This window comes from Choloepus didactylus, chromosome 4, assembly GCF_015220235.1.
Source record: "Choloepus didactylus isolate mChoDid1 chromosome 4, mChoDid1.pri, whole genome shotgun sequence".
NCBI lineage: Eukaryota > Metazoa > Chordata > Mammalia > Pilosa > Megalonychidae > Choloepus > Choloepus didactylus.
The window spans coordinates 187546281-187572294 of record NC_051310.1 but is presented as its reverse complement, the minus strand read 5'-3'; the positions used below and the strand labels follow the sequence as shown (position 1 = coordinate 187572294).

Sequence of the window (26014 nt, the reverse complement as noted above, 5' to 3'; positions counted from 1 at the left end):
CCAACACAAAGTACAATAAAATGCCTACTTCCTTTATTCTTTATGCTGCTCTTTTATAATCTCATCATTACCTTTCTTGACAATGATGTCACTCTGTTTACTGATTGAGTTTTGCAGATGCCTAAACTCCCTAGGACTTTCACATGATATTTTGTTATGTCTTTGAGTTCTTCAACTTTTGCTGTTGATTTTTTCTTAAATGTAAGTTGGAACTCACCCTGGAAAATTTCATCCTGTTAATTAGGCTATATTCCAGCCTATCAAAAAGACAATGTAAAAAAATGAAGTTTTTGACAAGTTATTAGAGGTATCCTTGTAGGTCGATGAGTTATCACTTTTCTTCATTATGGTATTTCAGTAAGCTAGTATTTCACTTCTTGTTTAATTCATGGTCAACAAACTTTTCCCTAAAGGGCCAGGGAGTAAATATTTTAGATTTTCAGGCCACACAGTCATTTTAACAACTATTCTACTTTGCCATTATAGCATGAAAGCTGCCAAAAAGAGATGAATGTGACTGTGTTTCAGTAAAACTTTATTTACAGAAACAGGCAGTGGGCTGGATTTGGCCCATGGCAATAGTTTGCCAATCCTTGTTTCATACTTCCCTGCCATGATCCCAAGTTTGTCAGGAGAGACTCACATAAGCTTAGTGAAAATCCAGATGACTTTATTTTTGAATCTAGTTATGTGACTCTAGTAATAGGAGTAGTATGAAATGGTGTGATCTTAATAAGTCCAAACTGATTTCTAGTGGTCACTATTTCAAGAGTTCTCAAACCATCTATTTAATAAAAAAATCAAATAAATGGTTTCTAGGAATTTATATAGTTTGCTAGACAAGGAATTTGAGAATTTTTCTTATATTTAAAATAAAAGTGCCATTTGGCAATATGAGGTATTCTCGCACACTTCCTCAAATGTTGATGAGAATAGTTAGATCGTCGCAGGAAAGAACCATAGAGCTCAACTCCTACTATACTTGGTCCTACTTCTTTATCATTTTTATTATGAACATGACCAAAAAATCCTTTTTATTGTCCTAATATATTTTATGATCCTTAACTAGTTTGGGTTTTAGCCTTCTTTATAAGTCTAATACTTTACAAATGTATATAATAAATGCATGTTCTTTAAACACATTTCTTTTGGGCATCTACTGTATGTCAGATGTTATGAATCCAGAGACGAAACATGGTTTTTATCCTTAGAAGGTTACTGTCAAGTGGGGGAAAACAGATAAGAACAGAAATTTCAATACAAGTTATGTGCTTTGTAGGAAAAGAGAAGATTGCAAAGAGAGAATTGAAGGCAGTGGAAAATACTCTGGTAGGTGAGTCAGGGAGACTTGGGAAAACTATACAAATAAAATCATATTTGAGTTAAGTGATGAAAAATGGGTAGGAATTTGTCAGGTAAATTAATATTAGGGTTGGAAGGGAAGGGGAGATAGGAGAACATATTCTAGGCAGAGGAGACAGATATCTTTAATCAAGACATATGCCATGGCCTTCTGAGGTCTAAAATGGCTGAGAATGGAAAGTGACGGTGTTCAGTGGCAAGAGGGTGGATTGCATGGGGTGTGTAATGAAGAAAGGATTTTGAGAGTAGAGTGTGATATGAAATGAGGTTAAGGAAGTAGATTGGGGTCAGATTGTGAATGGCTTTTATGCTAAAGAAATCAGGATTTTATTCTGAAGGCAGTCAAAATCCAGCATTTTATATAGGGTATGACACAAACAAATTTGTTTTCAGAAAATAATTTTGGCGATGGTTTGGGAAGACTGGTAGCAGGGAAATCAAATTATAAGACATGTATCCTTGTAAAAGGTATTTATTGCTTAATAATCTAATCTAAAACATGGAGTTGGATGGAGAGAACTGATCAGATTTAAAAAGTTTTTCTGAGTTAAAGTCAACATGATTTAATGACTGATTTGATATAAAAGTGTTTTATCAGGAGCCAAGGGAAGAGAACGTTTTAGGATGTTAGAGAATAGTCAGCTGTGTCAAAAACTAGAGAAAAGAAGAAAACTAAAGCAAACCATTAAATTTTTTTATGCATTTTTTAAATTGTGAACTTTAACATATATACATAACAGTGATAACTTTTAAAAAACGATTTAACAAGTAGTTAGAGAACAGATCTCAAAGCATGTTATGGGTCACAGCTCCGCAACCTGTTATTTCCATTATTGTAAAATAGAGCATATACAGAAAAGTGATAACTTTCAAAGTACAGCTCAATAAGCAGTTATATAGGTAATTAAAAAAAAAGTTATGGGTTACAGTCCCACAGTTTCAGTTCTTTCCTTATTGTGAAGTAATAGGTTATATACAGAAAGGTGAAGACTTTCAAAGCACTATTCAACAAATAGCCATAGAACAAATTTCAAAGAATGTTATAGGTTACAGTTCCACTATTTCAGTTATTTCCTTCTAGCTATTCTAATACCCTAGTATCTAAAATGTATATATATATATATATTTATATAAAGTTTTAGTGTTCATAATCCTTTGTTAAATCCCATCTTGTCAGTTGCTATCCCCTCCTCTTGTTTAATCACTTTCTCAATCTTCAGGGGTGTCCAGGCAGTGACCACCCCAACCTGTCCATATTGAAAGGGGGTGTCGACTGTATAGGGAAGGGGGCTGCATCTGATTGTTGTTCCTAAAGAGGCTGTTGAATCTGGGTTTTCGGACTGGTCTGGCATGGGAACACTCTGGTGGATTTGAGTTTCTGAGAGATAAAACTTTGTGAGTGAATCTTTTATAGAATCTTGGATAGGGACCTAGGTATTTTGGGACTACTGTTGGTAAGGGCATGGCACACTGTGGCCATTTGGAATATCGAGCTGGAGCTTGTGTAAGAGAAACCTCCAGGATAGCCTCTCGACTCTATTTGAGATCTCTTAGCCACTGTAACCTTATTTTGTTACCTTTCTTTTTTCCCCCTTTTGGTCAAGTAGGCATTTTCAATCCCTCATTGCCAGGGCCAGTTTCATTCCTGGGAGTTGTGTCCCACCTCACCAGGGAGATTTATTCCCCTGGGAGTCATGTCCCACATGGGAATGAGGTTAATGAATTCATTTGTCAAGTTGGGCTTAGAGAGAGAAAGGCCATATCTGAGCAACAAAAGAGGTTCTCTGGAAGTGCCTCTTAGGCATAATTGTAGGATGGCTTAGCCTTCTGTTTACAGCCATTAGTTTCACAAGAGCAAGCCTCAAGATCAAGGGCCTGAATTATTAAGTAGTGGGTTCTTGATTTCACATGACATATATTCTGTTCCAAGATAAATGGTCAGTTTCTCACATTATCTTTACTTAGTTATACAATCATCATCATTCTCAATTTTAAGCAATCAGCGTAACATAAAAATAAAACATCCCAGAGCTCTTATCAGCTGCTAATTATTCATTCCTAGTATTAGTGTGGTACTGGTAAGATATTCCTGTTAAATATAGTCTATAATATGTAATGGATAGTTTTTCCTCTGTTGTTAACCTTACCTTGTAAGTATATCATGCTAGCACTATTTATGATTGTAGTGCTACTCTGTGGGTTAATGCCTTTAAACAACTGCTTTCAAACATATTCACCTTCAATGCGCAGTGATTCTTATAATCCCGTTAACAAACTGTAATCACACCTCTCCATTCCCATACTGTTAAGTTTAACCTCATTATCATATCTGTACATATTAGATTATCATCCCCCCTTCACTAGCTTCTGTCTTTCTCTAGGTCCCCTGTATTCTACATTATAATACATTTATTTTACATTGTTCGTGGAGTTCACATCAGTGGTAAACATACAGTATCTCTCCTTTTGTGTCTGGCTTATTTCACTCAGCATTATGTCTTCAGGGTTCATCCATGTTGTCATATGTTTCAAGACCTCATTCCTTCTTACAGCTGCATAGTATTCCATATGTATATACCACATTTTGTTTATCCACTCATCTGTTGAAGGACACTTGGATTGTTTCCATCTCTTGGCAATTGTGAACAGTGCCACTATGCACCTTGGTGTGCAAATGTCTGTTCGTGTCATTGCTTTCAGATCCTCTGGGTATATACCGAGAAGTAAAATTGCCAGATTGTAGGGTAACTCAATATCTGATTTCCTGAGGAACCACCAAACTGTCTTCCACGGCAGCTGTACCATTCCCATCAGCAATGTACATTCCATCAGCAATGAATAAGAGTTCAAATTTCCCCATATCTTCTCCAGTATTTGTAGTTCAATGGCAGCCATTCTTATTGGTGTAAGATGATATCTCATTGTGGTCTTGATTTGCATTTCCCTAATAGCTAGTGAAGATAAACATTTTTTTTCCATGTGTTTTTCAGCCATTTGTATTTCTTCTTCGGAGAAATGTCTCTTCGTATCTTTTGCTCATTTTACAATTGGGCTGTTTGTACTATGGTCATTGAGTTGTAAGATTTCTTTATATATGCAAGATATCAGTCTCTTGTCAGATACATGGTTTCCAAATATTTTCTCCCATTGTGATGGCTGCCTCTTCACCTTTTTGAGAAATTCCTTTGAGGTGCGGAAGATTTTGATTTTGAAGTGTTTCCATTTATTTATTTTTTTTCTTTCATTGCTTGCGCTTTGGGTTTAAGGTCTGAGAAGTTACTTCCTAATGCAAGGTCTTGAAGACGTATCCCTACATTATCTTCTAGAAGTTTTATGGTATTGTCTCTTATATTGAGGTCTTTGATCCACTGCGAGTTAATTTTTGTATTGGCTGTGAGGTATGGGGTCCTCTTTCATTCTTTTGGATATGTATATCCAGTTCTCCCATCCCCATTTGTTGAAGAACTGTTCTGTCCCAGTTCACTGGATTTGCAAACCATTAAATTTGACACTAGTATGTCATTAGTGAGAGCAGTTTAATAATGTAATGGGCTTGAGGAGTAAATGGGAGTAAGAAGTAAGAGATATCAAGTAAAGAGCACCCTAAAATATCTCTGGTAGGGAAGAAAAGAGAGGGTGGTAGCTCTTCCATGTGTTTTTATGTACCATGCCTTCCATTATTTACATGTCTGTTTAAAATCAGATATCATAAGCAAATTTCCTGTGCAGCCAAATTGGTTTCTTTATATGCCTTCTTCTTTTCTTGCTCATTTACAGGATTAAGAGGGCAGGGTCTATGTTTATTTTGCTCATTACTGTATTTTACCAACATCTGGCAGCCTTTCTGGTGAAAAGTAGATGTTTCTCAGAATGAATGAATGAATGAATATTATCTCTTACTGTGTTGTCAGAATTTCCCCTTCTCTCTCTGAAATTGTTTTGCTTTTTGTGCTGACTTTTCAGTATTATACCTATTTTATTTCCTGGACTCTAAAAAAGTGGTTTTCAGTAAGTCTTGAGTATATGATTAACCAGACCCAAATTTCTCTTCTTTTTTTAAAAAGTTATTATTAATGGTCACCTTTCTCCTATTGCTTTTGTTTTGCAAGTTCTTTTCTGTTGGTTGATTTAAGTCCAAATTATCAGTCTTTGCTATTTTCTGAAAGGGGCAATTATCCCTATAGCCATTTAAGCATCTATGAGATGCTTGGTTTTAGCAAATGAACATAATAGCAATTGTTGGTATAGTGTGAATATGTATCAGGAAAGCATCGCTCCCTCTCTCATGTGCCTCTACAATAGTGTCATTTCTTTTTTTCCCTTTAATTCTACCTACCCAAGCATATACTACCATCCTCACAATAGGGCAAGGAACCACTGTATTGAATGCCTACTGTTTGACAGACATAGTAGTATATGCTTTATGTATTGAATTCTTCCATCAGAAGAAAGGAATCTGAGTTTCAAAAAGGATAAATAACTTGTCCATAGTCACAGGCAAGTAAGTGACTGAGCTTGGATTTGGGCTCAGATTGTTGTTCTCCAAAGGCATGCTCTTTTTTGCTGTGTGTGTGTAATATATGTATATTACAGTTTTATTTGCACACTTCTCCTTCATTTGCAAAATTTCAGCTTCTCATTTTTATCTTATTCTGAATTTTCTCATATAAATTAGTGTTATTACAAGCAGCTTGCATTGTTTAATTATGTGTGGATTCTAAGTACTTTGAGGTAGTTTTGTAAAAGTAAGGAAAATGAGCTTATACATTATTGATTTATATTTCTCAGGTTTTGATGGACATGTTTGATCAGGATGACATAGGTTTGGTTTCTCTTTGTGAAGATGAACCTAGTTCTTCAGGTGAATTAAACTATTATGACCTCATCAGAACTGAAATTGCAGAAGAAAGGCAGTATCTACGGGAACTAAATATGATTATAAAAGTGTTTCGAGAAGCCTTCCTTTCTGACAGAAAGCTGTTTAAACCCTTTGTAAGTACCTTTTTGAGTGTGAAGTTCTATGTACCCCAAAAGTCATTCATAAATACTAACATCATATATTATACATCAATGTAGATCAAAATATTCTTTTATATAGTATTTGTGGGTTTTCAAAATATGTGAATTGTTATGCTAATGTAATAAATGTGGAGACAATGAAAATTAGGCACAAAATTAAAAAGGGATTATACTGACATGAAATCTCTTTCTGCTTATGTGGTATTTGAGATTTATAGTCATTCATTTGGACGTAGTGAAAAAAATGAGTTCTAGAGAAAAGAGTACTTTACATTTTCTTGTCTTTTGGCAAGTACTTTAAGGCAGTTAAAAGTGGAACTTTTAAAAGTTTATGCAGAATGACACATAAAGAAACACAGAGCTGCTCTGTTTGAAGAGGGGATGGGAATGGGGTGAGCAGAATGGGGATCCAGAAGCCTTGTATGAGGTAACCTCATTATCTTTAACTTCTAAAGGAAACATTAGGGACTCCAGCTAGACAAATTATGTCTTTAAGACAAAGATTTCTTTTTCGTTTCTTTCCTTCCTTTACTGCATGTTTTACTTTTCCTTAAGTATCTGTGTGTCTGTCCTTATTATTTTTTTATTTTTAAACACTCAGCCTTTAGCTTATTTGATCTTCTACCTCCTGACATGAGTGAATAGGAATGATGCTCAAGCACAGCTGGCTGAGTGCTTAGGATCAGGGATTGATACAGCTTTTCTCATTCTTTTTCAAAAGAATGAGTAAGTGAAATTTAAAGTGTTTTAATGTTGTTTTTTTCTTTTGTACATGTTTAGCTTAAAACTCCCACTGGACATATTACCTTAAGTAGAAGGCATTTTATGTTTTACAAAGTACTTTCCTATTTTATTTCATCCTTGTAACAATCTTGTGAGATAGGTAAGGCAGTTATTATCATTCCTATCTTACTGGTGGGGACATTGATGTAAAATGGTTATGACTTGATCAAGTTAATTTATAGAGCTTGAGCTTGAATTTGGGTTCTTTTCTATTGCAGTATGATTGAGTTTAGTCTACAGTGGAATGAATAATTAAAACCTAACAAATGCTCGTAGCTAATATTATCTTCTCTGTCTTTTTTGTGTCCCATCAGTTTTCCTTAGGAGTTCATGTTTGTGGGTCCCTTTTCACTGAACTTGTGCTGATTTGACAAAAAATTTCTATTATAATACTGAAGGATCAAGAAAGAGAAAGCACTTTTTTTCCCCTCTCTTTGTATATAATATTTTGGCATAGACAGGAATGTAAACTTTTTGAGGTAAAGAGCATCAGAGTACAGTGCTCAGAAAATATTGGATGAAGGACTGAATGACTTAAGATTGATCTTACTTTATTCCTTTAGGCCCTACTCCTATGTCTTCAAACAGCTAACGGTTGTAGAGGAACTAATATGTGCCAGGAGCATTTTGTAGAAATCATTTAATCCTCATAAAAACTCTATGAGGTTTGAAATGTAGTTTTTTGTTGTTGTTTGTTTTATAATTTTTTGATAAATAAAGTTAGAAAACAAAACAAAATAAACAAAAAAACTCCATGAGGGTGGTAGATATTTGTATATCATCCATGTGACCCTAGACAAATTATTTAACTGCTCTGTGCCTCATTTCTTCATTTGTAAAATGAGGATGATAATAGTGCCTATCTTAAAAGTTGTTATGAGATTATGCATGAAGTTCTCAACAAACATTAGCTGTTTGACATCGTCATCCCCCATTCATTTAGCAAGTGGAGGAGTTAGGACTCAAGCGCGGGTATGTTAGGCTTCAAAGCCCATGATGTTTCCCTTAGAAGATGCCAGAGTGAATGGTAGTTGACCATAATATAGTCATATGATCTGTTTATGTTCAGAGGACTTGAACCTGTATTAACCTAGATAAAATTCACACATGAGATTTGATTGAAATCTTTACTTCCTCCTCAGATCCAGGCCACAGGATGCAAGACGTGGTACCTAATTTATTGTATCTGGTTTAGGAGTTAGATCTTCATTCTGATCCCAGCTCGGTCATTAACTAGCTTTATAAGACCTTGATAAAGTCTTTTAGCATCTTAGCCAGTTCTAAAACACTGAAATGCCAGGATTCTTTATATAAACAGTTGCTTAGAGTCATCCACAATATGAAGTTTTAGAATTATGAACAGAACTATCTAGATTATATATCTATGTCCAGTATTTTTACAGTTTGTAATCCAAGGGAATTATTATTTCCCTTCCTTATTCATGATTGACTTTGGCTATGTCTTGGAATATATTGGTATGACATTGGGTGGATGTATACCCTTAACACCAATATTACTGTTTATATTTAATTATTTTTAAGCAAAATTCTCAACCTTTCATACCTTAAATTTTCTTTTTATTTTCTTTCAGGATATTGAAAAGATTTTCAGTAACATTTCCGATATCCATGAACTGACTGTGAAACTTTTAGGTTTGATTGAAGACACAGTTGAAATGACTGATGAAAGCAGTCCTCACCCCTTAGCTGGCAGCTGTTTTGAAGATTTGGCAGAAGTAAGTTTACAAAATGGCTTTATATTCTCATTAAGGTCCTAAGTGCTGTATTAAGAGATTTAGTAAAATATTCCATGTAAAAACTAGAGGACACTCCTGGCTACTATAAAAAAAAAAATACTTAAGATTTAGCCAATAACAAATTAAAATTACAATGTCTGTATTTATAGTGACACTTTCTTTATACTATATTTATAGTAATATTTATAGTAAAAGTTTGTATCCTAGAGTAGTAACAGCTAGGATTGTTTTTTAAATGTTAAGTACATTTATTTAAGGTGTTGAACAATTTTATTGACCATAGCAGCTTAGCTTTTGTGGATTTTAGACTTCAATTTCAAACATTAAAAAGAGGTTTATATTATTTTAGTTTTATTCCAAAAATGAAAATCATTATGCTGTTTTTAAGGATTATAAAAATACCATAGCTAACTGTAAAAATATTCAGAAAAATAGACAAAATATATATAAATAAAATGACAATCACTCCAACTTGCAACACCCAGGGATAATTTATCCTTGTAACATTTATTTATCCTTATAGGTGTTTTCCTATGCATATATACAAACCTATGTACATTTAAAAAAATAGGATCCTAATGTTTTATAACCTACTTTTATTCACTTAATATGTCATGAATATTTTTCCATATTAATAAATATACTTCACGGTTTTTAATATCTAAATAGTAACATGTTGTATGGAGATAGCATACCATATTTTAACCATCTCTTGCCGATAAAGCATTTAGGTTGTTTCCAATTTTCTGTTATAAACAATACTGTAATTTCTACTATGCCTTCATGTGTATGTGTATGGATATATCCCTGGAAATGGAATTGTAGTATTAAAGACTAGGTACGTTTTTAGAATTTTGAAACATTTTGCGAAATTCCCCTTCAGAAAAGTTCCACCGCTAATATATGCAAGCCCTTTGTTTTTCACACGTTCACTAACTGTGTATTATCCCATTCATTTTTGCTAGTGTACTGGGAAAAATTAGCACCCCATTTTTCTTTAATTTTGCCCTTTATTTGAAATTAATGATGTTCAATGTCTTTTCATATTCATTGACCGTTTTTATTTCTATTGGACAATGGGTTTGAAAGTATTGTTTAGATTTCATATATAAAAAATTTCCTGATGTTATAATCTCTGCCTTTATTTTTCAAGAATAGATTACGTTTATGACATCCATTTTGTAAACAAAGAAACTGATAATGTAAAAATATTCAGTTACTGTAGACAAACCAAAATATTCATCCTTAGTTCTTACTAGAATGCTTTTATATTTTGATATCTTAGCATATATTTTTATTTTGGTAACATATGCAACATAAAATTTCCCATTTTAACTACTTTCAAGTGTATGATTCAGTGGTATTACTTATGTTTAAAATGTTATGCTACCATCACCAGCATCCATTTCCAAGTCTTTTCCGTCAACCCAAACAGAAACTCTGTACTCAGTATGCCTTAACTCCCCATTTCCCCTCCCCCTGCCCCTGGTAACCTGTATTCTACTTTCTGTCCCTATGAATTTGCATATGCTTATTTCATATAAGTGAAATCAGACAATATCTGTACTTTTGTGTCTGGCTCATTTCATATAACCTGATGTCTTCAAGGTTCATCAATCTTGTTGAATGTTTCAAAACTTCTGTTTCCTTTGTATAGCTGAATAAAATTCCATTGTATGGATTTTTCACATTTTGTTTATCCATTCATTTGTTGGACACTTGAATTGCTTTTGCCTTTTGGCAATTATGAATAATGCCACTATGAAATATCAATGTGCAAATATTTGTTTGAGTCCCTGCTTTCAATTATTTTGGATATATACCTGGAAGTGGGATTGCTGGGTGAGATGGTAATTCTATATTTAACTTTCTGAGGAACTGCCAAACTGTTTTGGCTACACATTTTACATTCCCACCAACAATGAACGAGTGTTCCTATTTTACTGCATCCTCCCCAACACTTGTTTATCTTCCATTTTTTAAAAATAGTAGCCATTCTAGTGCTTGTGAGATGGTTTCTCATTGTGATTTTGATTTGCATTTCCTTGATGGCTAATGATGTTGAGCATGTTTTCATGCACTTATTGGCCATTTGTCTGTCTTCTTTGGAGAAACATCTGTTCAAGTCTTTTGCCCATTTTTTTTTTTAATTAAATTCAGTTTTATTGAAATATATTCACATACCATACAGATCCATGGTGTACAATCAGCTGTTCACAGTACCATCATATAGTTATGCATTCATCACCCCAATCTATTTTTGAACATTTTCCTTATCAGAAAGAATCAGAATAAGAATAAAAATCGAAAGTAAAAAAGAACACTCAAATCATCCCCCCATCCTACCGTTTTTTTCATTTAGTTTTTGTCCCCATTTTTCTATTCATCCGTCCATACACTAGATAAAGAGAGTATGATCCACAAAGTTTTCACAATCACACTGTCACCCCTTGTAATGTACATTGTTATACAGTCGTCTTCAGGAGTCCAGACTACTGGGTTGGAGTTTGATAGTTTCAGGTCTTTACTTCTAGCTACTCCAATACATTAAAACCTAAGAGGTGTTATCTATATAGTGCATAAGAATGTCCACCAGAGTGACCTCTTGACTCCATTTGAAATCTCTCAGCCATTGAAACTTCATTTCATTTCATTTTGCATCCCCCTTTTGGTCAAGATGTTCTCAATCCCACGATGCTGGGTCCAGATTCATCCCCGGGAGTCATATCCTTTTTGCCCATTTTTTTAAATTGAGTTATTTGCCTTTTATTGTTGGGTTGTAGGAGTTTTTTTAATATATTCTGGATAGTCAAGCCTTATCAGATTATGTGTTTTCCAAATATTTTCTCCCATTCTGTGGGTTGTCATTTTACTTTCTTGGTAAAGATCTTTGATATACAAAAGTTTTTAATTTTGTTGCTCGTGTTTTAGTGTAAATTCTAAGAAACCACTGCCCAATACAAGGTCCTGAGGATGTTTTCCTGTGTTTTCTTCTAGTAGTTCTATAGATTTAATTCATATATTTAGGTTTTTGATCGCTTGAGTTAATCTTTGCATATGGCATGAGGTAGGGGTCCACCTTTATTCTTTTGCTATGGCTCTCCAGTTTCACAGCACCATTTGTTAAAGAGACTGTTCTTTCCTCACTGAGTAAACTTGGCACCCTTGTCAAAGATCTATTGGCCAAAGGTGTGAGGGCTTATTTCTGAACTCTAAATTCTAATACATTGGTTTATATGACTCTCCTTATACTAGTACCACACTGTTTTGATTACTGTAGCTTTGTAATAAGTTTTAAAATCACAATGTGTATGTCTTCCAACTTTGTTCTTTTTCAAATGGTTTTCGCTATTCTGGGCCGTTTACTTTTCCATATAAATTTGATAACTGGCTTTTCCATTTCTGTGTTTAGATTTATTCCTAGGTATTTGATTCTTTTAGTTGCTATTGTAAATGGAATTTTTTTCTTGATTTCCTCTTCAGACTGTATATTACTAGTTGACCTTGTACCCTGCCACTTTGTTGAATTTATTAGCTCTAATAGCTTTGTTGTGGACTTTTTAGGATTCTCTGTCTATAGAATCATGTCATCTGCAAATAGGGAAAGTTTTACTTCTCTTCCAATCTGGATGCCTTTTATTTCTGCCTGATTGCTCTGGCTGGAACTTGCAGTACAATGCTGAATAACAGAGGTGACAGTGGGCATTCTTGTCTTTTTCTTGATCTTAGAGAGAAATTTTTCAGTCTTTCACCATTGAGTATGATGTTGGATGTAGTTTTTCATAAAGCCCTTTATCAAGTGGAGGACATTTACTTCTATTCCTAATTTTGTGAACTTTTTATTATCAAAAAGGAATGCTGGATTTTGTCAAATGTCTTTTCTACATTGAGATGGTTTTTTTCCATTTTTCTAATAATGTGATGTATTACATTAATTGATTTTCTTATATTGAACCACCCTTGCATACCTGAGATAAATCCCACTTGATCATGGTGTATAATTATTTTAATGTGCTATTGGGTTTGATTTGTTAGTATTTTTGTTGAGGATTTTTGCATCTATATTCATGAGCGATATTGGCCTGAGATTGTCCTTTCTTTTTATATCTTTATCTGGCTTTGATAATAGAGGGATGCTGGCCTCTTAGAATGAGTTGGAAAGTGTTCCTCCTCCTCAATTCTTTTGGAAGATTGTGAGCAGTATTGGTATTAATTCTTTTGGAATATGTGGTAGAACTCACCAGTGAAGCCAACTAACTGGTCCTGGGCTTTTCTTCGAGGGAAGGTTTTTGAATACTGATTTAATCTCTTTTCTTGTTATTGATCTGTTGAGATCTTCTGTTTCTTCTTGAATCAGTGTAGGTGGTTTGTGTGCTCCTAGGAATTTGTTATTTCATCTAAGCTTTCTCATTTATTGGCATACAATTGCTCATAGTATCCTTTCATGGTTCTTTTTATTTCTGTGGGGTGGATAGTAATGTCCCCCCTTTCATTCCTGATTTTAGTTATTTGCATCTTCTCTTTTTCTTTCTCATTCTAGCTAAAGTTTTGTCAATTTTATTGATCTTTTCAAAGAAACAACTTTTGGTTTTGCTGATTTTCTCTATTATTCTTTTATTCTCTATTTCATTTGTCTCTGCTCTAACCTCTGTTAATTCCTGCCTTCTGCTCACTTTGGGTTTAGTTTGCTCTTTTTTTTCTAATTCCTGTAAGTGTGAGGTTATGTCTGTGATATTTGAGCTTTGTTCTTTTTTAAGGTAAGCATTTGGAGCTATAAATGTCCCTGTGAGCACTGCCTTCACTGTGTCCCATAAATTTTGTTATATATATTTTTTTTCATTTGCCTCAAGGTATTTCATGATTTCCCTGGTGATTATTTCTTTGATCCATTGATTGTTTGAGTATGTTGTTTAACTTCCATATATTTGTGGATTTTGCAATTACCCTTCTGATATTGATTGCTAACTTCATTCATTGTAGTCAGAGAAGATGCTTAGTATAATTCCAATCTTTTAAAATTTTATTAAGACTTACTTTGCTAACTAATATGTGGGCTATCCTGTAGAATAATCCCTGTGCTTTTGAGAAGAATGTATATTCTACTGTTTTGGGGAGCAGTGTTCTGTATTGGTCTCTTGGGTCTCGTTCACTTATACTATTGTTAAAGTACTCTGTTTCCATACTGATCTTCTCTTTAGATGTTTTGTCCATTGATAAAAATGGTATATTGAAGTCTCCAAATATTTTAGAGATATTTGTTTCTCCCTTCAGTTTTGTCTGTGTTTGCCTCGTGTAGTTTGTGGTACTGTGGCTAGGTGCACAAATATTTATGATTGTTTCTTCTTGATGGCTTGGCCATTTTATTAATATATAGATTCCTTCTTTTTCTCTTGTAACAGTTTTTAACTTAAAGTCTATTTTGTTCGGTATTAGTATAGCTATCCCAACTCTCTTTTGGTTTCTAGCCGGCTGTATTCTTAAAGATATCATGGCTTAAAAACATACTGTATTTTTAAAATGTAAAAATGAAATGAATTTCTTAGTTCCAACCCAAAATTGGGAGTATTGGTTATTAAATAATAGGAATTTATTTAAAAATAACAATTGGACAAAATGTGGTCAGTTTCTGCTTTGCTATTTTACTTTATATTAGTCTTTTGCTCTTTTCTAATTTTGAAAAAATGTAGAGTGGACGAAATAGGGGTATCACTTTTTGCTTCCTTTGAAAGTATCCTAAGTGTAAATTCATTTCCACTTAAGTGAGCCTACTAAAATTTCAAAACCCAGCCTTCTTTTACTAATAAATATACTTTTCATTTATTGGGGATACATATGCCTAACCATTTTAACAGTTTGATTCTTATGACCACAAAGTCAGTGACTTATTTTTAGTTCAAGATCAAGTAGCCCCTTGTCATCTATTGCTTAAGGATATTACTTACTTTTTTTAAATATGCCAGTTGCCACTATAATTATTATCCCTGTAGAGAACAAAAATTCAGAAACCTAGTTGAGGACTTGGATGAAAACTTGCTGTTAGATAATCGATACCATATTAGATATTCTTTTATATCTAACACATTTTCCTTTTTTTAAAAAAAAAAATAGGAGCAAGCATTTGATCCTTATGAAACATTATCACAGGATATTCTTTCACCAGAGTTTACTGAATATTTCAGTAAGTTGATGGCCAGACCTGCAGTTGCTCTGCACTTTCAGGTAAACTTAAATTGAATGTTATTTTTTTATAAAGTAAGTTAAGAAATATTTCATCTCCTTATCCTTAAAATATTTGTATGTCTAGAATTATTTTATAAACTAATTGAAGAAATAATTCAGCATCTAATCCACACATTCTGAGCCTATTTTAGATTGCCTTCTGTTTTCTGTCTTGAGTTGTTTAAATCTGTTATTAATGTGGAAATAGTAATTGGCCAAAAGAATCTGAATCATTCTAGATCTAGGAGATCTAGATCTAGTTGTATTGGAGAGCTTTTTCAGGATCTTATTCCCTTCAGGAATGAGCTGGAGGAATTATGAGGAGTAGAGAATACACCTTTATCAGGCCAACGATTTAAAGGAAATAAATGCTCTTTTAAGAGGAGTATGCAAGTTTATTGATTCAGTAAAATAGATAAAATGAGAATAAGTAGACTGAGACAAATCAAATTATATTTTTACTTTCCGAACTGTATTAACAGAGGTTACATTGGGGAAGGTTCTCCAAACCGTACAACAGAAGTTACATTGGGAAAGGTAATGCTTGATCACTTCGCTGTGGAAACTTTCTGCATCTAGCTGGCTCTTCCTCTTCAACATATGAATATGCCCAAACCTTTACTGTCTTAAAATAATCAATCAACCAAACAAACTTTGCTTCACTGATCCTCTGTAGCTATTTCCCCTTTCATTTTTTCCCTTTACAGCCAATTTTCTTCAATTCTTTTTTACCATTCTTCATCAAACCATTACCATCTATCCAGGGGATAGCTCTGAAAACTGCCCTTGAAGATTAAGCTACCTGCCAAATCCAGTGGATATATTTATTTCATATTTATGTTTGCAACATTTATTAATCCCCCTCTTATCCCTTGGCTTCCATGATACTACTTTCTCCTAATTTTCCTCTTATTTCTCTGATTTTTTCTTCTCAGCCTTCTTAATTGTAGGTACTATCCAACTTCTGTGATCAGCCCCTGATTTTCTGTCCCTCTGTCCTCTCCCCGAGGGACTTCATCCTACCCTTTACTTTAGCTACTGCCTATATGCTGATGACTCCTATTTATATCTCCAGGCCATAATTCTCTTTTGAGCACTGGATCTGTATGTGTAAGTATGTATACATACTTTCATAAAACCTGCTGCCTATTGGGCTACTTCACTTGGATGTCCCATAGGCACTTCAAATATAATATGTTCAAAATTGAACGTAACATCTCTCTGCCTTCTTTAATGGATGTTCTTGTTATGCTCTTCTACTCTACTCTCAAAAACTTGTCAACATGGAATAAATATTGCCCCTAATTCTCAAAATTTACCTCAAGGGAATAAGTATATTTTTGAAGTAGGAATAAGTATGTTTTTAAAGTAAGATCTTATAGATTCATATATATGATAAAGTAAACATTAGTTAAATGTGGCAATCTACCTATAAGATCTTTGCATACTCTTTAAAATCACTCACAGTACATTTCTTGTTTCACTCGTATTTTATTAGGAGTTTTTGCTGTGGGATTTGAATGTTTAGGGCCTGATTATTTATGCTGTTGCCTCAAATATTCAATGATATTGAAAGAATTAGAAAAAAGCCCTTTTCAGGCAAAACTCATTTATAGTATATTACCTTTTATTTTATAAAAAGATCATTCAGTTTAAGAATAATGCTTCATTCAAAGAAACTTCAAGTGCTGTATAACATACTTTAAGAACATGAGCTTTGGAGTCAAAACTTTTGGCTTTGGGCCAATTAATAGTTGTATTACCTTGAGTAAGTCTCTGAGATTCAGTTTCCTCATTTGTAAAATTGTGATGGTAATAATGTATATTACTCTTACAGCATTTATGAAAATTAAGTTGGGAATACATGTAAAGCACTAAGCATAATGTTCGGCATGTATTAAATACTCAATAAATGTTAGCTCACATTGCTAGTAGAGGAATACTTACAGTATAAATAAATGGCATTAAAATTTTAGAATGCACTTTAGTAGCCATTTCATTGCTAATTAACAACACAGATGATCTGTGAAGACTACTTTTTTTAAAAAATAATACACAGCAACATTTAATAAAAATTTTAAAGTAAGATTAACTTTAATATGAATTAGAATGATAAAATATACAATATATAGGAACAGATTGAAACAAATAGATTTTGGAACTTTCTTAAGCTAAATATAAAGCCTCACAAATAATAGATAAATGCAAAAAGTATATATAAATGATATGACATGAAGTTTCTCATAGATAACAGTCTTCCAATAACCCTTCTAATTGGACAGACTCTGTAATGATAATGATTCTGTGTTTAAACAGAACCCTGTCAGTGTTTGTTGTAGGTTCTAGAGTTTACTCTACCTATCTCTACCTCAAAAGTATACCATCTTTGAAGACTATTTTTAAAGTTTCATCTTGGTTTTAGTTAAAGCACTATCTATGTAATATCAACAAGAGCAATTCAAATTACTGTATTAATTGGTTAAATGCTAAAAGAAATTAATATTTAAGTAGGAAAATAATTTGACTCTGTTTGCATATCCTGGTAAGAATTCTGTTCAACAAATTATAATTTAACTTTGGTTAATAAAGTAGGAGAATTATGGGAGTATTTAGCCAAAAGGATACTTTTTTCCAAGCAGCATATCAGATTCTTTCCTTATGGTATGTATTTCTCTAGCCCATAAATATCACGGAGAGAAATGTCAATTCAAATAAATCAACCTTAAAAGCATTTAAAATCAACATGAGTTGGACACATTTTAGAAATTTATAAATTTTAGTGAATCATTTATTCTAGAGTAGTAGTTTTCAAAATGGGCTATGCCTATCCCTAGGTATACACTAAGATTTTTCAGGGGATATAAAGACAGAGATAGTTTAAGGGAATTGGTTTCCAGTCTGCCTGAGAACTTTGTGTTCTTTGCATTCTCTTTTCCAACTTCTGTTTCACGTACTCTCTTACCATATTGAATTTCCCATTATGCATTATTCCAAAGTATAATAGCCTCAAAGGTACCAACCAGGAAAAAAAAAGTGTGTTGCTCCTGAGGGAGAGTTCTTTGGGTACAAAACAGAGTTGACAAAAAGAAGGAGATAGAGAATGGCAAAAACTAATGGCTAGTCAAAATGTAATATCGTGTCATCTCTACCTAAGAATGAAGAAGTGAGATGGTTGTCATAGGAATGAGTATTAACTTTTGTTTTTAAGTACTTCATCAGTCATTGAGCATTGGGATAAAGGAGAGGGGAGACTTGTCAAGTTCTCATACCTGATAAATGGAGTTAGAAGCAGTTGCAGGTCTTTCAAGATGTTTACAGCCATTGAGATGGTGACATTAACATGATTATTTGAATTTAAAAATGAAGTCAGACTTTCTGACAGAAATCAAGTCTGACTTGGCTGTTTGTTTTGACAGTGAGGATCAGCTTTGTCAGTTAAGTAATGTGACAGACAGTTTTCATTAAATGAGCTAAATCTGCAATTTATTTCATCAGTGTTGTAATGAAATATGTTTAAATTAAATATGCAATATACCACATCCCCTTACATCTTTTGTAACTATTTTAATGCTATTTTATTGAGATATATTCACACACTATACAATCCACCTGAAATACACAATCAGTGGCTCACAGTATCATTATTTAGTTGTGGGTTCATCACCACTATCAATTTTCAAAATATCCATTACTCCAGGAAGAAAAAAAAGGAAAAAGAAAAAAGAAACAAAAGAGAAAACGCAAAATATCCTGTACCCCTTAACCCTACCCCACCCCCCATCATGATTCTGTAACTATTTAAACTTAAAACATTTCATATAACAATGTAAAATGGTATGGAGGGTTCATAGTTTTTCAAAATTCCTATAAGGGATATGGAAACAAAAACTTTTGGAAAGAACTACTCTAAAGGACTATGGTGAAAGTTGCTTTAGCCCTGTAAGAGAAAATAAATTATGTATTTATCTACATAATAACTTAAAGGAGAAAAGGGAGGAGAAAAACAAACTTGATTAATAGCACTTCGATTTAAATATGGAATGTACATTCCATTATAGTTTTGATAAATCTGTATCTTGTTTTTCTCAAAGCTATTTCTGTTAGGTACTGCTGTTATGTATCCTTAATATCAGAGATATACTATTGTGTCTTTTTGCTTTGCAGTCCATTGCTGATGGTTTTAAAGAGGCTGTTCGTTATGTCTTTCCACGCCTTATGCTGGTGCCAGTGTACCATTGTTGGCACTATTTTGAATTATTAAAGGTAAGATAAAAGCTTCCTGGGCCAAAAGTACTTGCATCTACGAGACCTAAATACTAGTTTTGAGTGGAACATATTATTTTTTAGCCCTTTTATTCATAAAAATAAAGTATCATAAAAGGTGTAACTTCCTTCAAGGGACCTTGGAGAACATCTTATATTTCTTCTTTTTCTTTTTTAAATTGGAAAAGTTATAGATTTATAGGAAAACCATGCAAAAAAATACAGAGTTCCCTTATACCTCCCCAACACACACACACAGTTTTCCCTATTAGCATTTTGAATTAGTGTGGTACCTTTGTTAAAATTGATGAAACAAAACTATTATAATTATACTATTAACTATCGTCCATAGTTTACATTAGGGTTCATTGTTTGTGTTGAACAATCCTATAGTTTTGTTTTAAATTCCAGTAATATATATAAAATCTAAAATTTTCCCTTTTGACCACATTCACCTATACAATTCTTGGTGTTAATTATATTTACAGTGTATCCTACCATCACCACCATCCACTACCAAACTTTTCCGTCACCCAAAACAGAAACTGTACCAACTAAGTATCAATTCCCCATTCCCTACCATGCACCCCCACTCCTTCCCCAGTATCCTTATTCTAGTTTCTGACTCTATGAATTTGCTTATTCTAATTACGTCATATCAGTGAACACCATACAAGTCTGTCCTTTTGTGTGTGGCTTATTTCACTCAACATGATGTCTTCAAAGTTCATCCATGTTGTCACATGTATCAAAACTTTATTCCTTTTTAATGCTGAATAATATTCCATTGTGTGTATATGTATATATATATGTGTATATATATACATATATATATACACCACATTTGGTTTATCTGTTCATTTACTGATGGATATTTGGGTTACTTCCATCTGTTGGCATTGTGAATCATGCCACTATGAAAGTCACTGTGCAAATATACTGTTCGAGTCTGTGCTTTAATTCTTTTGAGTATATACCTAGAAGGGAGATTGCTGGGTCACATGGCAATCCTATACTTAACTTTTTTTTTTTTTTTTTTTGGTTTGATACATGAACTTTTATTCAGGGCTTATTTACAGGATGAGAAGTCATGGAGAGATCATGACGGCTCTCTCAGGCCGGGTAGGCATCGCGTTCACAGGGAAGACGACAGAGCAATGCAAAAAGGGCAGAAAGCCTTTTATAAGGGTTTAAGACAAAGGCCTTCCTAAGGGTGGGGGGAGCATAGATGCAGGAATAGGTCATTCTGACCTGGGGGGTGGTGCAGGAAGGACTAGAATAACACTTGAGCAATTACATTTTGCTCTTTTTGTGAGACTAAGAGCCTCTCACTATACTTAACTTTTTAAGGAACTGCGAAACTGTATTCACAGCTGCTACACATTTAACATTTCCATCAACAATAAATACAAGTTCTTATTTCTCCATGTCCTCACCAACATGTATTTTCCATTTTTAAATGGTAGCCATTCTGGTGGGCATGAAATGGTATCTCATGATTTGCATTTCCCTAATGGCAGTGATGTTGAGTATCTTTTCATGTGCTTATTTGACATTTGTATATCCTCTTTGGATGGTGTCTATTCCAGTCTGTTGCCCATTTTTAAATTGGGTTCTTTGTTTTTTTTGTTGTTGAATTGTAGAATTTCTTTACATATTCTGGATATTAAATCCTTTTCAAGTATGTGGTTTTCAAACATTTTCTCCCATTATGTAAGCTGTCTTTATTTTCATGATGAAGTCCTTTGATGCATAAAAGCTTTTTAATTTTGAGGAAATCCCACTTACCTATTTTTTCTTTTGGTGTAAAGTAGAAGAAACCATTGTCTAACACAAGGTCCTGAAGATGCTTCCCTGTTTTCTAATAGGAATTTGATAGTGTTGGTTCTTAAATTGATTATTTGATCCATTTTGAGTTAATTTTTGTATATGAGGTGAAATAGGTTCCCACCTTCATTCTTTTGCACATGGATAATTCAGTTTTTCCAATAGCATTTGTTGGAGACTATTCTTTCCCCATTGAGTGAACTTGGCACCCTTGTCAAAAATCATTTGACCATAGATGTGAGGGTTTATATCTGAACTCTAAATTTTATTCCATTTGTTTATATGTCTGTTTTTATGCTAGTGGCAGGCGTTTTGATTCAGGTAGTTTTATAATAAGCTTTAAAATCAGGAAGTGTGTGTCCTCCAACTTTGTTCTTCTTTCTTCAGATGTTTTTGGCTATTTGTGGGCCATTAGCCTTCCATACAATTTTTTTTTCTTTATTAGATAAGTTGTGAATTTAAAGAACAATCATGATAAAATACAGGATTCCCATATACAATCCCACCCCACTACCAACACCTTGCATTGTTGTGGAACTTTTGTTACAATCAACAATAGCCCATTTTTATAATTGTAATATTAATTAAAGTCCATAGTTTAGCTTAGGTTCACTTTTTATGTAGTGTATTTCCATGGATTTTTAAAAAAAAATTTATTCTGTTACCATATAGACAATCTAATATTTCCCCTTTTAATCATATTCAGATATATATTTTAGTGTTGTTAATTGTGTTCACAAAGTTGTGCTATATCACCACCATCCATTACCAAAACATTTCAATCATACCAAATAGGAGCTCTGTACACTTTAAGCTTAAACTTCCCATTCCCACCTAGGTCCCTACCTGAGATTCTGTAAAAGGTGCCCTCACTAAGTTTTATCCTTCAGAAACTTAAGTCCACCAGAGTGTTCCTATACCAGACAAATTCTAAAACCCAGAGGCAGCAACCTCTTTAAGATCAGTTATCAGATGCGGCCCCCTTCCCCATACTGTCGACCCCTCCCTTCAATATGAACAAGTTAGGGTGCTCACTGCCTAGACACCCCTGATGAGGGAGAAAGAGATTAAGTGAGAGGAAGAGGTAGCAACAAACAAGATAAGATTTAACAAAGATCTATGAATACTGAAACTTGACATAACTATATATATATTTTTGGATGCTGGGGTGTGGGAATGGCTGGAAGGAGGTAAATGACATGGTGGAACTATATAGCCTATAGTATCCTTTGGGATTTGCTCTATAGTTGCTTGTTGAATTGTGCCTAGGTCTTCACCTTTCTGTATATACCTTGTATTGCATAATAAGGAAAGAACTGAAACTGTGTAACTGTATTCTGTAACAATTTTTGTAATTACCTATATGACTGCTTGTTGAGCTGTACATCAACAGATGACACCTCTCTCTATATATGTTATATTTTACAATAATGGAAATGGCTGAAGTTGTGGAACTGTGACCCATGACATTCTTTGAAATTTGTTCTCTCACTACTTGTGAAATTGTACTTTGAAAGTTATCACTGCTTTGTATATTTAAAGTTCACAGTAAACACACACATACACACACACTCACAAAACTCCCCCATTCCCTATCCCTGCTCTATACTCTAGTAACCTATACTCTAGATTCTGACTCTTTGAGTTTGCTTATTCTAATTGTTCCAAGTCAGTGACATCATACAATATTTGTCCTTTTGTGTCTGGCTTATTTTACTCACTATGATATCTACAGGGCTCATCCATGTTGTTGAATGTTTCAAGACTTCATTCCTGTTTATGGCTAAACAATTTTCCATTGTATGTGTATACCATACTTTATCCATTCATCGGTTGATGGACACTTGTCTCGCATCCATCTTTTGGCAATTATGAATAATGCCATTATGGACATTGGAGTGCAGATATCTGTTTAAGTCCCTGCTTTCAAATGTTTTGGGTATATACCTAGTGGTGGGATTGCTGGTCGCATGGTAGTTCTATACTTAGCTTAATGAGGAACCACTGAACTGTCTTCCACAGCGGCTGTACCATTTTACATTGCCACCAGCAACAAATGAGTATTCCTATTTTTCTGCATCCTCTCCAACATTTGTTATTTTCTGTTTTTTTAAATAGCAGCCATTCTCATGGGTATGAAATGGTATTTCATTGTGGTTTTGATTTGCAATTCCCTGATGGTTGATGATGCTGAGCCCCTTTTCATGTGCTTTCTGGCCATTTGTGTATCTTCTTTGGAGAGATGTCTGTTCAAGTCCTTTGCCCGTTTTTTAGTTGGGTGGTTCATCTTTGTTGTTAAGTTGAAGGATTTCTTTATATATTCTGGATATATATCCTTTATTGGATATGTGGTTTCTAGATATTTTCTCCCATTGGTAGGTTGTCATTTTAATTTCATGATAAAGTCCTTTGAGGCACAAAAGTTTTTAATTTTATTGAGGCCCCATTTATCTGTTTTTTCTTTTGTTGCTTACGCTTTGGGTGTAAAATCTAAGAAACCATTACCTAACACAAAGTCTTGAAGATACTTCCCTACAATTTCTTTTAGAAGTTAGATAGTTCTAGCTCTTATAGTAAGGTCTTTGATCCATTTTGAGTTGATTTTTGTTTATGGTATGAGGTAGCAGTCCTCCTTTTATGCAATTGGAGATGTGGTTTTCCCAACATGTTGAAGAGACCTATTGAGTCTTTACCAATTGAGTGGTCTTTGCCACCTTGTCAAAAACCAGTTGGCCATAAAATGAGGGTTGAATTGTGAGCTCTCAGTTCTATTCCATTGGTGTGTATGTCTGTCCTTGTGCCAGTACCATGCTGTTTTGCTTACTATGGCTTTGTAATAAGTTTTAAGATCAGGAAGTGTGAGCCCTCCATCTTCATTCTTCTTTTTCAAGATGGCTTTAGCTGTTTGGGGCCCTTGCCATTCCATATAAATTTGATGATTGACTTTTCCATTACTGCGAAGAAGGTTGTTGGAATCTTGATCGGGATTGCATTGAATCTATAACTTGATTTCAGTAATATTGACATCTTAACGATATTTTTCTTCTAATCTGTGAACACCAAATGTCCTTCCATTTATTTAGGTCTTCTTTAATTTACTTTAGAAATGTTTTGTAGTTTTCTGTGGACAAGACCTTTATATCCTTGGTTAGATTTATTCCTAGATATTTGATTCTTTTAGTTGCTTTTAAGAATGGAATATTTTTCTTGATTTCTTGTTCTAGTTGTTCATTCATTGTGTATAGAAACACTACTGATTTGGGGGTTTTGCTCTTGTATCCTGCCACCATGCTGAAATCATGTATTAGCTGTAGGGGATTTGCTGTGGAGTTTTCAGGATTTTCTGTATATAGTATCATATAACCTGCAAATAGGGAAGGTTTTACTTCTTCCTTTCCAATTTAGATGCCTTTTTTTTCTTTTTCTTGCCAATTAGCTCTGTCAAGAACTTCTAGTACACTGTTGAATAACAATGGTGAGAGTGAGCATCGTTGTCTTGTTCCTGATGTTACAGGGGATGCTTTCTGTCTTTCACTATTAAGTAGGATGTTAGCTGTGGGCTTTGCATAAATGCCCTTTATCATGTTGAGGAAATTTCCTAAGAATAGAAATTCTTCTATTCTTAGTCTTCTGGGTGTTTTTATCAAGAAAGGATATGTCTTTTGTCAAATGCCTTTTCTGCATTGAGATGATCATGCAGTTTCCGCCCTCTTTTTGTTAATGTGGTTTATTACATTAATTGATTTTCTTGTGTTGAACCAGCCTTGCATACCAGCAATAAATCTCACTTGATCATGCTGTATAGTTCTTTTAATATGATGTTGGATTCAGTTTGCTAGTATTTTGTTGGGAATTTTTGAATCTATATTCATAAGAGATATTGATATGTAGTTTTCTTTTCTTGTAGTATCTTTATCCAGCTTTGGTATGAGGGTGATGTTGAACTTGTAGAATGAGTTATAAAATGTTCCCTCCTCTTAAATTTTTTGGAAGAGTTTGAGCAGAATTGGAGTTAAGTTTTAGAATGTTTGGTTGAATTCCCTGTGAAACCATCTGGTACTGGGCTTTTCTTTTTTGTGTGTTTTTTTTGATGACAGATTCAATTTCTTTACTAGTAATTGGTTGGTTGAGATCTTCTATTTCTTCTTGAGTCCATTTAGGTAGTTTCTGTTTCTAAGAATTTGTCCATTTCATCTTGGCTATCTAATTTATTTTTTTAATTCAAAATGAAAACAACTTTAATGAATCTTACAGAAAATATAATGTATACTCCTTCCACTAAAATTATCCACTATGTTGAATAAGATAATTTCAATGTGAAAATTGCTGCTGCTTTTTAGCCACTAAAATGTTTCTAGTTGGGCATTTTGAAAAGGAGCCACAAGGATAAGAGACAGCTTTCTAATCTTTCACCCATTACAATTCACAGGGTTTTAGAATCACAAAGTTCATTCAAAGCTGTTAACTCATTTATTAATTTTGTTAATTTATTGGCATACAGTTGTTTATGCTATCCCCTTAAAGTCCTGTTTATTTCAGGGAGTTTGGTAGTAATGTCCCCCTTTTCATTTCTGATATTCATTATTTGTACCCTCTCTCTGTTTTTGTTATTGTAGCTAAAGGTTTGTCGATTTAATTGATCTTTTCAAAGAGCCAACTTTTGGTTTTGTTGATTCTGTTGTTTGTTTCCTATTTCATTTATCTCTGTGGTAATCTTTATTTCCTTTCTTCTGCTTGCTTTGTGTTTAGTTAGCGCTTCTCTTTCTAGTTCTTCCAATTTTGAG

General features: G+C 33.7%; 1 protein-coding gene across 1 annotated transcript in view; it reads left to right on the top strand.

Annotated features, from left to right (window-relative positions):
- Positions 1-26014, top strand: part of SOS2 (SOS Ras/Rho guanine nucleotide exchange factor 2) — a 104589-nt gene that overhangs the window by 28799 nt on the left and 49776 nt on the right. Inside the window, 4 exon segments of the mRNA XM_037834970.1 lie at positions 6151-6354; positions 8757-8900; positions 15030-15140; positions 19305-19403. Coding sequence (XP_037690898.1) covers positions 6151-6354; positions 8757-8900; positions 15030-15140; positions 19305-19403 — 558 coding nt within the window.